At 40.5% G+C, this 18,441-nt stretch overlaps 1 protein-coding gene across 1 annotated transcript; it reads right to left on the bottom strand.

The window, feature by feature from the left end:
• Positions 1-229: 229 nt before the first annotated feature.
• Krcc1 (lysine rich coiled-coil 1) lies at positions 230-17,097 on the bottom strand. The gene is made up of 2 exons (XM_041638342.1): positions 16,940-17,097; positions 230-1,568 (listed from the first exon to the last, which is right to left on the bottom strand). The coding sequence occupies exon 2, from the start codon at positions 1,547-1,549 to the stop codon at positions 779-781; it is 771 nt and encodes a 256-aa protein (XP_041494276.1). The 5' UTR covers positions 1,550-1,568; positions 16,940-17,097; the 3' UTR covers positions 230-778.
• Positions 17,098-18,441: the final 1,344 nt, after the last annotated feature.

The raw sequence follows: 18,441 nt of genomic DNA, 5'->3' as shown, positions 1-18,441 counted from the left end.
CATATTCTTTTTGATAAATTCCTCTCACTAGTTTCAATTATTTGGAAAAATTATTGTAAGCCACAGATTTTTATTATAAAATGAGTAAGCCTGATACAGTAGGTTAAGGAATTTTTACAACTTTTTAGTGTGGCCTACCTCCAAAATCTTTCCTCTTTATTATAGTGTGATTACTGCTTTTCCCCTTTCAAAAGAAATCACTAGAACAGAGCACTGACACAAAACAATATTCAGAAGTTAAAATACTTTATTATAAACATTTTCAGAATATAAACTAATTTTATGTGAAGACTCTGAAATTTTTAAAACTATATGTAAGATTATTATAATGTATTTCACTTTCCAACCCAGGAAATACACTGCAAGTTAGATCTAAAAAAGGATATCTAAATTGCTTCATAGAGAAAGTGAGCATAAAAATATGTGACTCAAAACTAAAACAAACCCAACCAAGAAACAGATTCCACAGTCTGTTAATCCTTCAATTTTAAAGAAATGATCTCCCAAGGAAAAATAATTCCACTATAGCAATTTGGTGAATAAAGCACAGTCACTCTCTTATAGGAAAATTCTATCATATGTAAGAAAAATTAATAGAGCTTTTAGAAAATAGAAAAGTAATCTCCATGTTGGAAAACAAGCATAGTAAATTCTTCATGTTCACTCCATTAGAAGTTGAGACCTGTCCACACACGAAAGTGACATGAACATGAATGCATATAACCAAGCTCTTCAGGTGTTCTTTCAGTTGAGCCTCAGGAGAAGTGACTAAGGAGCTTCAAAATCCAAGGATAGACTGGTCCCAGAGCATCTCCTCCTCTGTCCTTTCTTCACCTTGTTCCTTTTTCTCCTTTCTACGCTTACGGTCCTCTTTCTTAGAGGATACATCTCGGCTTTTTCTTTCTTTTCGATTCTTAAGTTTTTCTGTACTGTCCTGCACAGCTTCTGTTTCTGACTTTGTTTTCTTTCTTTGGATGCTCCTTTGTTTGTTTAAATCCATTTCCTCTGAACTCCTTTTCCTCTGATGTTTGGGCCATTCTTCCTCCTTTTCTCTGCTCTCCTCTAGATGTCTTTTCCTCTTCTGGTGCATTTGTCTATGACTGGCTTGAGGGTCAATGGTACTGTGTCCTGAGTAAAGGCGCTTGTGAACTACAGACTCTGCGTTATATGAACCACAATTGTATTCTTGATGACTAAGGTTCAAGGGGACTGGTTTTTCTGAGAAGCCGTCCCTGGTGAATTGACAGTAGCTCAGAGAGTCTAATCCCAGATTTCCATGAGCTGGTAACCACTGGGGTAAGCGATCTTCTGTCTGGGAACTACTGCATGATCTTGGATAGGCATGGTTGGTTCCAGATGGGAGTCTTTGATCAAACATCCTATACCTGGGCCTGGAATCAAACTCTTCTCTGTACTCACAGCTTTCCAAATAGTCCCCTCTCATCCTTCTGAAACACGTCTTTGGCTCTAAGCCTCTGGCTTTCTGTACTTTAATATAATCTTCAAGTTCATCTTGAAAGGAGTCATATGACTTATTTGAATGCTTCATTAGGTTGACAAGGGATTCTCTGTAGAAAAGATGGGAGAAAAAAACTAGATTATTTTGTTTTGAAAAATTCATTGTTCTTAGAAAGGTTAAAATAACAAAAGACCAAATTAAAACCTACTTCAACAAGTGCTAAATGTTTTGAAAATATCTATCAAAGAGTAGTATCATGATGGTCAGATATCTCACAAACCACTCACAAATAACTTCATTATTCTTTTACACTGGGAGAAAAAGTATAGAAAAGAGCTGACACATGGGATGTTTTCATTCAACTAAAAATGTAACGCTACAGGGATGTGTGAATCACATGTCTGTGGCAGTGGCCTGATCTAATTGTTAGATAATTTCTAAAGCTGTGATGACTTTGTTTCCTGTATTATTGTTTTCTAAGTAACAGAACACCAATGAAGAAACTTAATCTTTAGAATCCTGCTTACTTAAATAAACATATATACTTACCTGACTACAGTACTCTAAGGCTTACTAATGAACATTTGTGATTTAGGAATGGTGGAAATGATAAATTCAGCTACAAGATAAGAACTACTCTTAGGGATAGGATATGAGGGAGGTGGAACAGAATAGAGTTCTATGGCATCGGTATAGCACTTGGATTCCCCTCTATTACTTCTGACTGGTACAAAGGCATTCTAGAATGCCTTCTGGTTTGTTCTCTCCAAGAAGAGGTTAAGTATGAGGTGGAAACAGAGGAGGAACTGGAGATGGTTACAATAAGGACAAAACTCATGAGAAACATTTCAGAAGAAACTCACACATACCAGAATTTTTGATTTTTTTTTCTTGCTAGGAGGAAATAGCAACTGTTCTTGATTCTCTATTTTCCCTATAAAATTAGGAGGCAGCAAGTAAAACCCCGGGTACAATTGAATATTCCTTTCCTTTAAAAAGTACAGTCCAACAATGCACTCCAGAGTCACAACCAACCAGTGATTATTCTAAAAATGGAAAAATGGCCTAACTGAAACCTATTTTGGTGAATTAGAAAAATTAGGTGCCATTTTAGTTTGAGAAGCATAAAAACTCTGACTAGGATAGTAACAAACATGATGAGACAAGGATATAATATTTTGATACTTCAGAAGAGCATATATACAGTCAAAAAACACAGGAAAAGATGCTACAGATCATTAGATATAAAATAAACGTCAATTAAAACCACAGTGAGAAGGCTGGGTGGTGGTGGCCTTTAATCCCAGCACTTGGGAGGCAGAGTCAGGCAGATCTCTGGAGTTCAAGACCAGCCTGGTCTACAAGAGCTAGTTCCAGGACAGGCTCCAAAACCACAGAGAAACCCTGTCTCGAAAAAAAAAAAAACAAAAAAACAAAACAACAACAACAACAAAAAAAATACAGTGAGGGGGCTGGAGAGATGGCTCAGTGGTTAAGAGCATTGCCTGCTCTTCCAAAGGTCCTGAGTTCAATTCCCGGCAACCACATGGTGGCTCACAACCATCTGTGGAGAGGTCTGGTGCCCTCTTCTGGCCTGCAGACATGCATACAGACAGAATATTGTATACATAATAAATAAATAAATATTAAAAAAATAAAATCTAAAAAAAAAAACAGTGAGGGATCGCTACACATTCACTGGAATGATTGAAAGACTGACAGTGTTTGGTGAGGAGGCAGAACAACTGCAATTATGACCTCTCTGGCAGGAATGGTAAAGGGTACAATCATTCAGGAAACAGTTTGGCAGATTCTTCTTTTTTTCTTTCTGGTTTTTCAATACAGGGTTTCACTGTGTAGCCCTATCTGTCCTGGAACTAGCTCTTGTAGACCAGGCTAGCCTCCAACTCAGAGATCTGTCTGCCTCTGCCACCCGAGTGCTGGGATTAAAGGTGTGCACCACCAGCTTTTTTTTTTTAATTCATCAGCTTCTTAACCAAGTAAGTTACATATACACTTATGCAATGACCTAGTAGTATACCATTCAGAGACATTTACCCCAAAGAGAAGGATGTCTATATAAGACTTAAACATGAGTATTCATAGTAATTTTATTTTTAATGGCCCCAGAAAGGAAAAACAGAAACAAAAAACCAAAACCACCCAAATGTAAACAAACCAGTAACTAAAGGGGTAACTTGGTTAACTACCTAATGGAATAAACATTATCAGTGATAAAAAAGAGTAGAAACAGTCCCAGCATCCATCCACTGACAACTGGACAAAGTGAATGAACCTTGGAGAGTCAATATGCCAAGTAAAACAAGCTAGTCCCTAAAGATCTCAGATGACATACATGTGAGTGAAACCTTACCATTATCAGGTTGAGAACTTAATGGTGAAATGTGATCATATTCAGTCATTAACTGTGTCAGTTTTTCAGCATGAATGTCCCACAAAATGAAGTTTACAACTGTTGTTTACAACAACCAGGAAGCTAAATCATGGAGCAGAGTTTACATCTATTTTTGTCTAATACTCAACTCTCATTCATCTGAAACCAAGCACAATTTTGTCACAAAGATTAAACATTCATACCCACGCAACCACCATATATCAATCTCCAAAGTTCATCTTTACTGTTTTGCTGTCAATCTGAAACTATTTTTACATTTATTTATTGTGTGTGCATGTGTGTGTGTACATGTATAGAGGTCAAAGAACAATGTGCATGAATCAATCACTGTTTTGCTGTCAATCTGAAACTACTTATACAGTTATTGTGTGTGTATGTGCGCACGCATGTGTGTACATATATAGAAGTCAAAGGACAACCTGCATGAATCAATCACTTCTCCCTACCATGTTGGTTCTGGGGATCAAACTCAGATTGTCAGGCTCCAGAGGCAATGGACCATCTTGCCAATCACAAAAAAACTTATTTTTGTTTGTTTCATTTTTGAGACAGGTTCTCTCTTTCTACATAGCCGTTAGTCCTGAAACTCACTCTGTAGACCAGGCTGGCTTCAAATTCACAAAGATTACCCTGTCTCTGCCTCCTAAGTGCTGGGATTAAATGCCTGGTGAACATTTCTTTTTTAAACCCTAAAAAATACATTTTGATAAAGAATGCATCGTACCTGATATTATCCTTCTTGGCCTCCATTTTGGTTTCTCCAGAATTACTTAGCCCTGCAGGAACTCCTCTTTCCAGTATATTTAATCCCCTAGAGACCTCTTCGTGCTGACCCAGTGTCTACCTAGTTCTTTTCTATCACCTACCCATTTCAGCATTCCTTCTAATCCATTCCTTTATGACACCCACCAGCTTGCAGAACCACTCTCTACTACGGACCCCACAATGGCCACACAAAGCTGGGATGTCAGATCAGTGCATTGCTCTAATTATTACTCTCATCAGAGAAGCTTCTTCTTGCAGTAGATGAGAATCAACACAGAGATATGTGTGGACAATGTGTGGAGAATGACAGATTTTGAAGAACTCAGTCCTAAACAGGATGTCTTCATTAAACTCCTATCTTTAAGGTTCAGGGATCAATGTGGAACAGAATACAAAAAGAATTTAAGAGTCAGAGGTGATGGATGACTCCAAGAAAACTCCTTGGAGACAACAGCAGGATAATGCACATATGAATTCAGATTGTGGCAGCATATACAAGATCTACATAGGTTCAAGTCAGATGGGAGTCTCAGCACTGAAAAGAGAAAAGTGGACACAAAGTTCAAGCCGTGTAAAGATGGAATATACACAGAGAGTCTGGATTATGTATATTATTGTGCTTTCTTTAAAAATTTTGACTGCGCCGGGCGGTGGTGGCGCACGCCTTTAATCCCAGCACTTGGGAGGCAGAGGCAGGCGGATCTCTGTGAGTTCGAGACCAGCCTGGTCTACAAGAGCTAGTTCCAGGACAGGCTCCAAAACCACAGAGAAACCCTGTCTCGAAAAACAAAACAAAACAAAACAAAACAAAAAAAAAACAAATAAAAATTTTGACTGTGAAGGGGCTAAGTACAGAGAGACATTTCATTGTATGGGCTGCCAAGGTAAACCAACATATATGTATTAAAGGTATCTCAACTTCAAAATTTGGGTCTAAGGATTTGTTGCTTTGTAAAAGAGATTCTTTTGTTTCCACAGAAGGTGAGAACCTGTGGATTCCTTCCAGACTAATGTGGTTTGATTCCTTTCCAGAGCCCTTGAAAGGCTGCCATGAACAACCCCCAAAATTACTTTGTCCAACAAAAGCAAAAGCAGTTTGAAAAGAACTATGCCCAAATTCCCAAATATTGTTTATAAATGTTTGCTTACATTTAAAGGGGGGTATGCTATAGAGAAGAATACTTTGCACTGGTATAGATCTTGGTTTACTGATGCAAATTTAGGTCAGTTTTGTTATATGTATATATCTGCTCTGATTAAGTATTGTGTTTGTGTAGTTCATTTAAAAATGTAAGCAGCCGGGCAGTGGTGGCGCACGCCTTTAATCCCAGCACTCGGGAGGCAGAGGCAGGCGGATCTCTGTGAGTTCGAGACCAGCCTGGTCTACAGAGCTAGTTCCAGGACAGGCTCCAAAGCCACAGAGAAACCCTGTCTCGAAAAACCAAAAAAAAAAAAAATGTAAGCATAATTAAGAAATACAGGTTAATAGATAGTCATCTATAATAGTCAAGCTTGTAGTCATGTTAGGTTTTCTAGATATATATTTTAGTCAGATAATCTTCAATACTTTCAAAGATCTACAGAACATGTCATTTAAATAACTTAGGACTTTTCATGACAATGAGACACATCTGTTCCTGGCATCACCAATCTACTTCAAGAGGATAATGGGCATCAAAGAGGCTCCTTATGGAGTTGGTTAGTCATTTGGGCAAGAAACTGCTCTTGCCTGAACTGTCTGACTGAACTTGCAGGACACACAGAAAAATGACTGACTGCTGAACATGCCTAAAGAAGGTGAGACAGTCCTTTGGGGTTCCTGCTTCATGAAAACGTCTGCCAACTATCTTGCAGGACAAAGAAGAAAGTGACTGACAAATTGTCAATACAGGTGGAACTGTCTTTGAAATCTCCTGTTTCATGGGAAAGTTTGCTGGATACTATGGGCCTGTAGGCTGAAGATGGTTGCTGCAATGTTACAGAAGAACTTTGAGTGAGCATCCAGGCAGAGAGATGTCTCTGTCAATTCTAGAATTTTGGAAGTTGCTTAAAATGCACTTTTTGTTAACTTAGGCAATATTATATCCTTCTATGGTCTTTGATGGAGTTGAAAATAGTTATAGTTTTTCTTAGTTATGATAAAAGATAAAGTAGATATAAATATTGTAACTATAATTATTGCTTGATACCTGTCTTGTTATATGTAATTTTACTATTTTAAAGTTAAAACCTTCCTTTTTATTTAAACAGAAAGGGGAAATGATGTGGGAAGTCCTTCTTTCTATGTGTTGCTTTTATTGGTTAATGAATAAATGTGTTTCGGCCAGTGGCTTAGCAGAATAGGGCAAGGCAGGAGTTCCAAGCAGACAGAGAAGGAGAGAGTAGGTGGAGTCAGGGAGAAGCCATGTAGCAGCCAGCCTGCAGGAGACAGAGGCACCAAAACCTTGCTGGTAAGCCACAGTCACGTGGTCATACACAGATTAATAGAAATGAGTTAATTTAAGATATGAGTAAGCCAGAAATATGCTTAAGCTATTGGCCAAACATTATTGCAAACAATACAGATTTCCATGTGATTATTTTGGGAGTCTGAGCAGCCAGGAAACAAACAAACAGCCTCCCTCAATAGTTCCACCCCAAAAAGCTATTTTTTATTTTACTTTTTAAAATTTATTTATTATGTATACAGTGTTCTGCCTGCATGCATACCTGCACCCCAGAAGAGGGCACCAGATCTCATTATAGATGGTTGTAAGCTACCATGTAGTTGCTGGGAATTGAACTCAGGACCTCTGGAAGAACAGTTAGTGCTCTTAACCACTGAGCCATCTCTCCAGCCCCCTAAAAAGCTATTTAAATTAATACCTGCTTGGAAAGGGAAAATTAGTTTTCTCCATTGGAGTGTTACTAGGTATAGCAACCACACTCCAGGGCAGTTTCCAGGTCCAGGAGTACTTACTTGGCCAGCACAAAAAAGTTTTTTTTTTTTTTTTGGTCTTACTTGCTTCTCTCTTTTGGTCTTACTTGCTTCTCCCTTCCTTTCCTTCTGTGTGTGTGAGGGAGAGACAGAAGGAGGAAGACAGGAAGGGAGAGGAAGGGAGAGGGAGAGAGGGAGGGAGAGAGGGAGGAGGAAAGAGAGAGGGAGGAAGAGAGGGAGAGAGAGAGAGAGAGAGAGAGAGAGAGAGAGAGAGAGAACATGAAGTTGACAGGAAGGTAGGGAAGAGGTTAGGGGAAGGGAAAAACATGGTCAAATATAGTGTACTAAACATTTTAAATGCATTACCACAATGGTGAGATGGCTCAGTACTTGCCACCAAGCCTAAGGATCCAAGTTTGGTAACTCATTTGGTAGGAGAGAACTGACTGATTCCTGTTGAGTTCAATTCTCTCTAGCCTCCACATATTCACACCCCCCCCCACTATGATATTGGCTCAGTTTGTATGTTTGTCATAGAACTACAAAGACCCAAGAGTTCAAACCCAAAGAACGGATACAAAGGCAAGTACATTAGCATGTGCCCATAATTTATGAATCCAAAATTTTATTACTATATTGAGAGTTTTAACTCACTCAGAATGTCTAGCATTAAGAAAACAACAAAAATTCTATCAAGGACTTTGAGGGGTATGCATTGCTGGTAGAAATATAAACTTGACCAGACATTATGGAAATGCATATGAAGGATCTTCAAAAACCAAAACAAAATTAGAACTACTGTATAACCCAGCTTTCCCACTTCTGGGTCTACACCTCTACGACTCAAGTCAACAGCACTATTAGCAATGATTAGGTTACAGAATCAAGTTACCCATCAACAGATAGACAGGTAAAGAAAATGTGATATATATTGCACAACAGAATGTTACACAGCCATAAAGAATGAAATGCTGTTTGCTAGAAAACAGATGCAAACTAGATATCATCATATTAAGTGAAATAAGCTAGGTTCCTGAGCAAATATAGTTTCTCTTATTCATAGATCCTAGAGAGTACATTTAAAGGCACACATACACATACTTTTTAAGAATATACATTTTTCTGTCTATTATTAGGCAAAATACAGCCATATGAATAATTAATAACTTCAGGTTAAAAAAAAAGCTTAAGTGCTGTATGAGGCTACAAGACTAGCCCTCCTGCTGCTGGAATGATGCCATGGTTGGATTTTAGTCATCACAGAACATGAAGAAGTAAGCCGGTGACTCTATGAAGATGTTCTAACAGCCTTGCACTGTCTACCTCCAAACTCTTGTAAGAGAGGATCTAACAGGAAATAATCTCTCAATGAGTTTAAAACTGTCCACATAGTAATAACTAAAATGTTGTTACAGAAAAAACGAAGAAATTATTATTTATGAGTATAATCATAAATGATTTTTCTTGAACTTATATTTATCTACATTGAGTATTAACTTACAATCTTATAAAAGCTAATTTAGAAATTTTAACAAGGCACAAAGAATTAACAAAATTAAAAGAATTAAAAACATTTTCAACACAATTTGAATGTTAACAATAACACTTTGATTACCTGATATTTTTCTAGAGAATTATAATAAACACAGTTGGATGTCTGCTTTTACTTAATTCTCACAAATATGGCAAACAGGGCATTTTGCAGGCTTAAGAAACAGAGTCAAAGTGACTCACCCAACAATTAATGGCAAAATGAGACCTGAATCCAAGTCCCCTCAACCCAAAGCCAAGAAATAACTATAATCTTTAATAACATTATTCTCAACCACATACTGAACTAGGAAGTAGTTTCAGACAAGACTACCAATGGATAAAACCAGATGAGGTGGTTGGCAAGATGGTTCAGTAAAGGGCAGTATGGCCAAGCCCAGTCAGTCACCTATTATCTGTTCCCTGGGAACAAGAAAGATGAAAACTAACTTCAAGTTGTCCCTGACCTCCCCTCAATGCTGTGGCAGGTATTCACCCACAAACGAAATAATGTATGTGGGAACCACTTAGATGAGGTCTTTAAAAACAGCACAACTGATTTTTGTTTCATTAAAATAATGGACCTAGTACTCTTGCATCCAAAATACCAAGTTAGAGAGACCAAATGTATCCAGGTCTCTGAATGTTAAGAAGCCAGCGTAGAAAAGACTATTGTTCACAGATAGTAGTGTTTAATGGAAACTCCTCCCAAGGACACCATTATACAGACAAGATACAGAATGAAGCCACACCATATAAAGGAGAACACTGGACAGGGACTCAGACTTCATGGACAGAAATGGTTCTCAACCTTCCTAATGCTTCGATCTTATAATACAGTTCCTCATGGTGACCCCCAACATAAAATTATTTTCGTTGCTACTTCTTAACCATAACTTAGCTACTGCTGTGAATCATTTGTAAATTTATCTGATGTTTTATCTGGTGTTTTCTGATGGTCCTAGGTGACCCCTGTGGAAGGGTCGCTTGAACCCCCAAAGGGATCTTGACCCACAGATTGAGAACCACTGATGTACAAGCATAGCCCACCTATGACTAGCTGAGTCACAACTCACTGGGTCAGTATCTTCATCTATGACTGAGAGGCAAGCCCTACTAAACAGTTCACAGCTCTCACTTCCTGTGATCTGAAGCCTTTAAAAGGCTGTCAAAGGTTAAGACTACTGTCTCTCAACTTTACTGTAGTGGAAACCACTGATGAGGTGGATACAGAAGAGGTGTGTGTGGGGGGGGGAAGCTTCTGTTAGGAAGACCTGAGTTATCCAAATATGTCAGCACATTACTTCTTTTCCGGGTCAGTGTCTTCATCCATTGAAAGAACAGTAACATCTACCATGGAGGGTTCGTAAAAGGATTAAGTAAGATGATGCAGATGAGGTTTATCTGCTGCTTTTAAAAGCTTCCAAAAGATTGTCTCTTTATTTCTAACCTATCTCAAATGGAAAATCTTTGCTTGTTCAAATAACAGCACCACTCCACAGATGTCTTTTTTAAAAACCTGTCTGCATTCATTCCTGGTATCTACGGAGAAAATAATGGAAGGCAAAAACACTGGAGGAAGCTGTGTTTTCAATCTTCAGTTAGCAATATCATTTCATAAATCATTTCAAATTTTAATCTCTCAACTGCTTACAAGGTTATAGTAAAGCTTTTTGCTCATGTCAGTTTTAACAGGAAAACATTAAGCAAGCCTAATTTTTAATATGGTAATTTTCTTTCAAACCTTAAAAAATTACATTTGTTTATTGTGTGTGTCTGCATGTGTTGGGTGTACAGGCCAGAGCAGATGTATGAAAGACAGGGTATAACTAATTAGAGTTGGTTCTTTCTCCTTCCACCAGACTTAAGAGGTGAAAAATCTTTATCTACTGAGCCATCTCTCAGAACTCATGGCCTCAAATTTGCAATCCTCCTTGCTTCAGCTGTAATTACAGTGTGTGCATCACACCTGGATGTAACATTCTCCTGTGGTTCAGGAAATATCACTCTAAATGCCAAGTCCCTGGAAACCAATGACTAGGCCCCAATGGAAGCATTCTGGGGCACAATATTGAAATATGGACTAAGATTGAACCTGGGCACTTTTTGGTAGCAAATAATCTCAAGAAATGAAGTCAGTTTTATGAGTCACTGATTCTAATCTAGGTAAGCCCTCCATATACCTGTGTTCCAAATTTTTTTGATTCAATTATTGGTTAAAAAAAAAAAACAACATGTTTATAGAGAGGGAGGCTTATTTTCCTTGTCGTCATTCCCTAAACAATACAGTCTAACAACTATTTACATAATATTTACACTGCAGTGGGTCACTGAGAGTTCCAAGTAATCTAGAGATGCCTCAAGTATAAAGGAGAATGTATAAAGGCTATATACAACTACACTAATTCAGATTTGAACATTTTTATATTTTGTTACAAGAGGTGGGGGTTGTGGAATCAATTCCCTGCAGATAATTAAATATGATGGTATACCACTAATGTTCTATGACAATAACAGGGAGGAACTACAAACCATCTTCACCTGTGGCAGGCAACCCCTACAGTTGGTATAAATGTGATCATATAAATTTCATCAAACCCCAAGACCATACAAACTCCTCAAAGCTAGTTATGTTGCATACTAACTTTTAGGACTTGTGCTAACTATTCCTTCTTCATAATAAATCTTGCCTCACTTTATTTACATTGTCTACAGTTCAATCTAAAGCACCTAACAGTTGAAATTTAGTTTACAGACGCTTACTAGTTTATGAGCAGGACTTTGCGATAGTTTGACAATACATCCCCCAAAGCCCATGATGGAAACTTTATCCCCAGTACAGTGTTAGATGAAACCTAATGAGAAGTATTTAGGTCATGGGGTTATCACCTTAAGATTGGATTAAAGCCAGTTTTAAGACCTGAAGGTGCAAGTTTGATTTTTCCCCACACATATACTCCAGCTTTCCTCCATGAACGTGGCTTTCACCAGAGGCTGTTTGGTATATTAAAATAGAAATCACCATCCTCTAAAACTGAGAAATCTTTTTAAATAAAATAGTGTGGTATTCGGTTATATCGACATAAGACAGACTGAAGACAAATGCCAATTACTTAGCACCAAAATTGTACTTTATATGCAAGCATTTATTTTTGGTGTTTGAGACATAGTCTCATCATTTAGACCTTGAGAACATGTAACTATTCAGGACAGGCTAGCCTTAAACTTGAGAACTTCCTATCTTTGCCTCCTGAATATTAGGATTATGGGTTATATGCTAAAATGCCTGCTTTTTATGTAGCTACTTAAATTGGGAAAGTGGTGTTATGAAGAAATGTCTATGGTGTATTAAAAGAAAAATGTGTAACTTCCGGTTTTTTGTTGCTCTTCTTTTTGTTTTTTGAAACAGCATTTCTCTCTGTAGCTTTAGAGCCTGTCCTGGAACTCACTCTGTAGTTCACTCTGGTCTCGAACTCAGAGATCCACCTGCTTCTGCCTCCCAAGTGCGTCCTGCTACCTGCATCTCAGAAAAGCCCTATTTGCTTTTTTTGCTGGGAGGAAACTCATCTTTAAAATAGCCTTTTAAGATGCCCTGGGCCAAAGATTACTAATAGTAAATATGGCCCATATCTAGGAGACATAGCACCCTGAAGAACGCCATAAAACCTATATAATTTCCTAGGGTACATGGATATATTCTCAATTTACCATGTGAAATGACCCAGTGAATCTCACTTAGAAACTACCCATTATTTTGAGCCAGAGATAGAAGTTTGAAACATCTTTCACTTCCCAGACCTTACTTTATTTCATTTGGGTTTCTAGATGAACTTATCATTGAATAATTACACATTCTTAGTTCTGTGTAATACTGCTGACTCACGGCAGTCTGATTTGGTTCAGTCTTAAATGTTATATTTTATTGAAAATAACTGGGAAAGCATACCTTGAAGGGGTTTGTTACATGTATCTGTACTATAGTTTTAACTTTTGCAAAAATGAAAAACTCTCTATTTATGCTGGTTATCAAACTAAGTCTGACTTCGGCACCAGTATGTAGATTTAAAAGGTTAGCTTTAAAATGTGTGCTCAAAGAACTGTTAAGTCAGAAACATTTTAGAAAGAACTTCAATATACTGACTTGCAATTATAGTTGTTTAAAATTATGGAGTTTAGCTACATTTGATTGTAAAGTCAGTAAGGTAAAAAGGTTAAATAATGTAGTTTCCACAACTTCTCTTGACTCCAAATTAGTGCACACAAACTGACCATAATGATACTGACTCTTCTTGGGACAGGATCTCACTGTGTTCAGGTCAGCCCCAAACTCCTGAACTCGTGAGTCTATTCGTCAACTTGCTGCTAAAAAGTTTTACTAGTCCTATTTTGAAAGTAAGCATGGAACTGTAATGACTGGAAGTAGAATTCTTTTGTCATTTCTGGAGCGCCTTCCTACCATGGCCTTAAACACAGACACATACAGTATTCCAAGCATCACCTTACTTTTTTGTCTTCCAGCAAAAGTGGAAATTTGAAGTTTGTTTTAATAACTATTCAAATATTTTCTTCTAAAACAGGGTCTCACAGTGCAGTCCAGGCCAGCCTTGGACTCCTGAGTCTCCAGCCTCAGTCTTTGAACACTGGAATTACAGGCATGCCCAGTTCAACTTTTTTAGGGGGTGGGAGGTGGAGAGGACAATCTATATAGACTACACGGGCTCAAAACTCAAGAAATCTGTTTGAACACCCGTCTCTCAACTGTTGGGATTAAAAGTGTGAAACACCATACCTGGCTTTAGCCTACCTTTTATAACTATCAAAGATAAAATATATTGAGTCCTAAACCAGGAAGGGTGGTACATTCCTATAATCTCAACACTAGCAAGGTGAGAGGATTGGGAAGGAGTTCCGAAGGCAGTTACCCTAACAGTAACTAGGCAACTTTTTAAACTATTGTATCTTTGTTTTCTCAAATCTTACTGATTTTGATCTTAACTCAGAGATTTTTTTTGAATGTCATCAAATGGCCATTAAGAGTCCTAACTTCCATGTTCTATGACTACTGTCCCAGCGCACAGCCACACCATGGAATACAATTAAGACTGCTAAAAACGAGTCCAAAACTGTGAATCACAGGCCTTTAGAGTTTGGTTAGTGTAGGGTTCCTCAGCCTTAACAATACTGATGTTCTAGTAGAATAATGGTTGTATATGTGGGGGCTGTCTCGTGTATTTTAGAATGTTTGTGGCATCCCTGTTCTATACCAAATAGATTACCTATAGCATTTGCTTACCATGTTCTTCTGTCCAGTGGCAACAAGCAACAATGTCTCCAGACATTGCCAAATGAATGACTGATGGGGAGCTTGGGACAGATATATTATTGGTTGAGAACCACTGGGCTAGTCCAATTAAAGTACCCCACTCAGATGACCTAACCCAAAACCATAAAGTACAGGACTTTTTCAGGGTCATATACTTGCAGAGAAACTAGCAATAAAACTTATTCTTGGTGAAGACTCCTATCTCACTAAGTCTCTCTCTTTTTTTAAAACTACCTATAAATAGTACAGAGGTTACTGATAAACAGATTATCACTTAGTCTTTTGCACATATGAGAATCATTGAAAAGTAAAAGGAAAGAAGATGTGGAAACCAGTGGGAAAGTTGTTTTTCCATGAATAGTTGATTCTAAATCATCCTATGATCTGACCTTAGAGCTAAAAAGAACTAGTGTTGACACCAATATGCCCAGACATATTGGTGACAGGCAGGCCATTTTAAAGGCAAAATAAATAATTTGGGGCCAAGTGGTGGTGGTGCACGTCTTTAATCCCAGCACTCAGGAGGCAGAGGTAGACAGACCTCTGAGAGTTCAAGGCCAGCCTGGTGTACAAAATGAATCCCAGGACAGTCAGAGCTATGCACCAAGAAACACTGTCTCAAAAAACAAAAACAAAGAAAAAAATCTCAGGATAGTCTAGACTGAGTGAAGATACTTACTTTATTCTAACAAATTTCCAGTAACATTGGTCCTGAATGTAAATGTTTATAAAAATGTTTCAATGATACTACTACTTTACTTCTGTGTCATTTTCCCAGAGTGAATTGTGTTTAAAAAAGGGGGGGGGGCATAAAATACTGATAACAGCCAAACAATGGTGTTGCATGCCTTTAATCCCAGCACTTGGGAAGGACAGACAGGTGGAGCTCTGTGAGTTTGAGGCCAGCCTGGTCTACTAAGAGCTAGTTCCAGGACAAGCACCAAAGCTACAGAGAAACCTTGTCTCAAAAAAAAAAAAAAAAAGTTACTTTAGTGTTATGTTTAGAGACGTTCTAGAAAATAGTATCTAAATTACCCTGCAATATTCTGGCTTCTGTTGTCTTTCATGTTGAAGACAAGGAACGATAGAAGGCAACACAGCAAGTACTAAAAATGTTGTTTCTGGGTGTTTTACCAAAATCTTATGCATTGGGGGACCAAGTGCCACGATATAAAACTATTTCCAAAACTGCTTTAATAGTTCTTTCACAAGCGCAGGCTGTCTGGGATAGCCAACAGATTTCTGTATTTTGGTAAATGTGTTGGTGAGACTATCAAAACTCTCCAGACCTCTATCCATATAAAGCGACTTGACCACGATTTCTCACGGCCCCTAGTAGCTTACAAAGCTCTGGCTGTCAAGTTCCCTGTTTATTTTAGCCCTCACCTAATGACAGGTGTCTGGACTCTGTGTTTGTGGTGCTCAGGGCCTCAGGTATGTTAGACAGGAGTTCTACCTTCTACCCATAGTAGAGATTACTCATTTAAAGTTATTTACTTTAAAATGCTTACAATTCGACCTCCCTACCCTTTCCTTCCCTGAGGTAGCATCTCACTATGTAGCTTCGGCTGGCCAGGAACACTTAGGTTGCTCAGAATGGCCTTTGCCTCTTCCAGTGCCAGGGATTAAAGGCGTGAAGCACCACACCCAAAGGCTCTTTCCTGTCATTTTAAGCTTATTTCCCACAACTCAGCTATGTCTGTTTCAAAGACTACAAAACTCACTTCTCTGAGGTATAATTAGGAGGGCAGAGGCACCTTCCCAGTGTCTGTGGGAGGATAGGCGCCCGACTTCCCTAAGTCCCAGATGGCAGCAGTGACTAAGCCTTTGCAATCAGTCTGCCTACTTCAGCTCGGCCTTCTCTCCTTACCCAGTTTCTTTTTAAAAGGCCCAAGTCAGCCCTGAGCAGCTGAGAACACAGCTCGGCTCCGCCACTGGGCATAGGTCAGGAGCCAAGCACTGGTTCTCGCCACCCTCACGCTGGTCCGCACACACTAAGGCTCCAACCGCGTCAGGGTACGTTGGTGCGTCTTTTTAAAGTCGTCTTCCAGGGTCTCGGAAGCCTAGAAAAGTTTCAGGGTGATCCCCTCCACCTCACCTCGCCACTTCCTGGAGCAAACGTTCAGCCAGGAAGCTCCCACGCTCCCTTCCGGAGGCCCCTACTTCCCTACCACCTGTCCCTAAGTGGCCTGCCGTGAAGTGTCCTCTCCGCAGCCACCGACCCGAGGCTGCCCTCGGGGGCGGGGGTCGCCTGAAGACGGGGCGTCCTCACGGACCCCCACTGCCCTCGGCCGGGCCGCCTCTATCCCCGGCCCCCTCGGACCTCGGCTTGCTCGCCAGGCGGCGGCGTCGCTCGGCCTTGGCGCGGCGGGTGCCGAGGGGTCCCGAGGAGAGAGGCGCTCCGAGGGCCGCCGGGCCGCGCCCGGGTCGTCGGCCATGTCGCAGGCGGGGCCCCCGCTCGGCCCTCACCGGGCCGCGGGAGTGGAGGGCTGAAGCTCGGGCCGCCCCCGCCGCCGGGCGGGAACTCACCTTCTCTGAGGCAGGGGCGAGCGTCTACAACTACTGTCCCCCTCCCCGCCAACAACGCCGGCCGGGGGTCAGAGGCTGCGGTGGAGGTGGCGGAGAGGCAGAAACGCCGCTGCCGCCGCCGCCGCCTCCGCCGCAGAGCAGGCGGGGTGGGGGGGAGGAGGCGGAGACCTAACTTCCTGAGGGGAAGTCGCCGCCACCACCCGCGGCTGACTGGACGACGCCGGCGCCATGGCGGCGGGGCGCGAGGACGCGCGTGCGCAGCAGGGGGCCCCGCGCCCGGGCCACTTCTCAGCCCCGCCCTCCATGTCCGCCCCGCCCCTTCCCGCCATTTCGGACTAACCGGCTCTCGGTGTCCTTCCTTCTTGCCAAAGTGTGTCAGGAAGCGTGTTGGTCATCGGCAACGTATCTACAAAACGCACACAATCCCTGCTCGTGATACATTGCCAGCATAGCCCGTAAATTCCTTCTTCCCCTCTCAGGTTATGCTTGTATGTACACAGTACTCTTCAACGCACGCCCGGCATGACCATCTGATTATATCCAGTCTCCCGCCCCTAGATCACTCCGTTTGTATGCTCTTTCCTAAATATCACACACATAACATACACGCTCCCATCACATACAGACATCTCACACAAACACCGCTAAAGTATGTTCAGTTTTTTTGTTTTGTTTTTTTTTGTTTTTTACATTTCAATTATTTTGTTTGGTATGGGGTGAGGTTGGCGCTCTTTTATGCCGTGTGAACCCCAGTGGTCGAACTCAGATCCTGGGGCTTGGCAACAATCTTCTTTACACAAAGAACTATGTGTGTGTTTGGCTGGTCCCAAACCAGTGACTGAAAAAAGCCTAAAAGTCACCTAAAAGCCTCAGGTGGACTGAGCAGCTCAGAGTTGACTCAGGAAGTTTCCTGATAAGGCAATCCACAGAAACCACTTCCTGACTGCAGGGGAGCTGACCTACAGTGGAATCTTCCATCCCCAAAGCTCCCGCTTTCAGCGCTACCAAATGCTACACTTGCTCTTAGTCTCCCCGAGAGCCTGCAGCCCTCCTTGTAGATTAAAGAGCAGTCTGTTCCTGAAGATGCCTCTCTTCCCCTCATTCCCAGTCGCCAGGTCAATCCCCCTATCTCTCTCAAGGACTGGAATTACAAGGGTGAGTCAAAGCTCCCCTGGGATTGTTTTTTTTTTTTTTTTTAAGACTGTGTTTCACTTACAGATTGGCCTGGAAAACAGGATCCTTCTGCCTCAGACTCCCAAGTGCTGGAACTAGAAGCACCTTTACCCACTGAGCCATCTCGAAGGCCCTGATTCCTGTTAGTACTACACTATGGTGTAACTCAACATGCTGCACTTGCTTTCTTTCCCGATAAACTCCGATAGAAGGATCACCTATCCTACACAGAGGCGAGCCATCTATTACTGAATCCATGCTACTTTAATAACACCGTGACGAGAGACAACATGAGGTTTCAATTGTGCTGTAATTAGACAGAATATAAT

Source organism: Microtus oregoni, unplaced genomic scaffold, assembly GCF_018167655.1.
Source record: "Microtus oregoni isolate MIOR12 unplaced genomic scaffold, Mior012 000002F_ref0000024, whole genome shotgun sequence".
Lineage (NCBI taxonomy): Eukaryota > Metazoa > Chordata > Mammalia > Rodentia > Cricetidae > Microtus > Microtus oregoni.
Note: the sequence above shows the minus strand (reverse complement) of the source record. Positions and strands in the feature narration are given on the sequence as shown.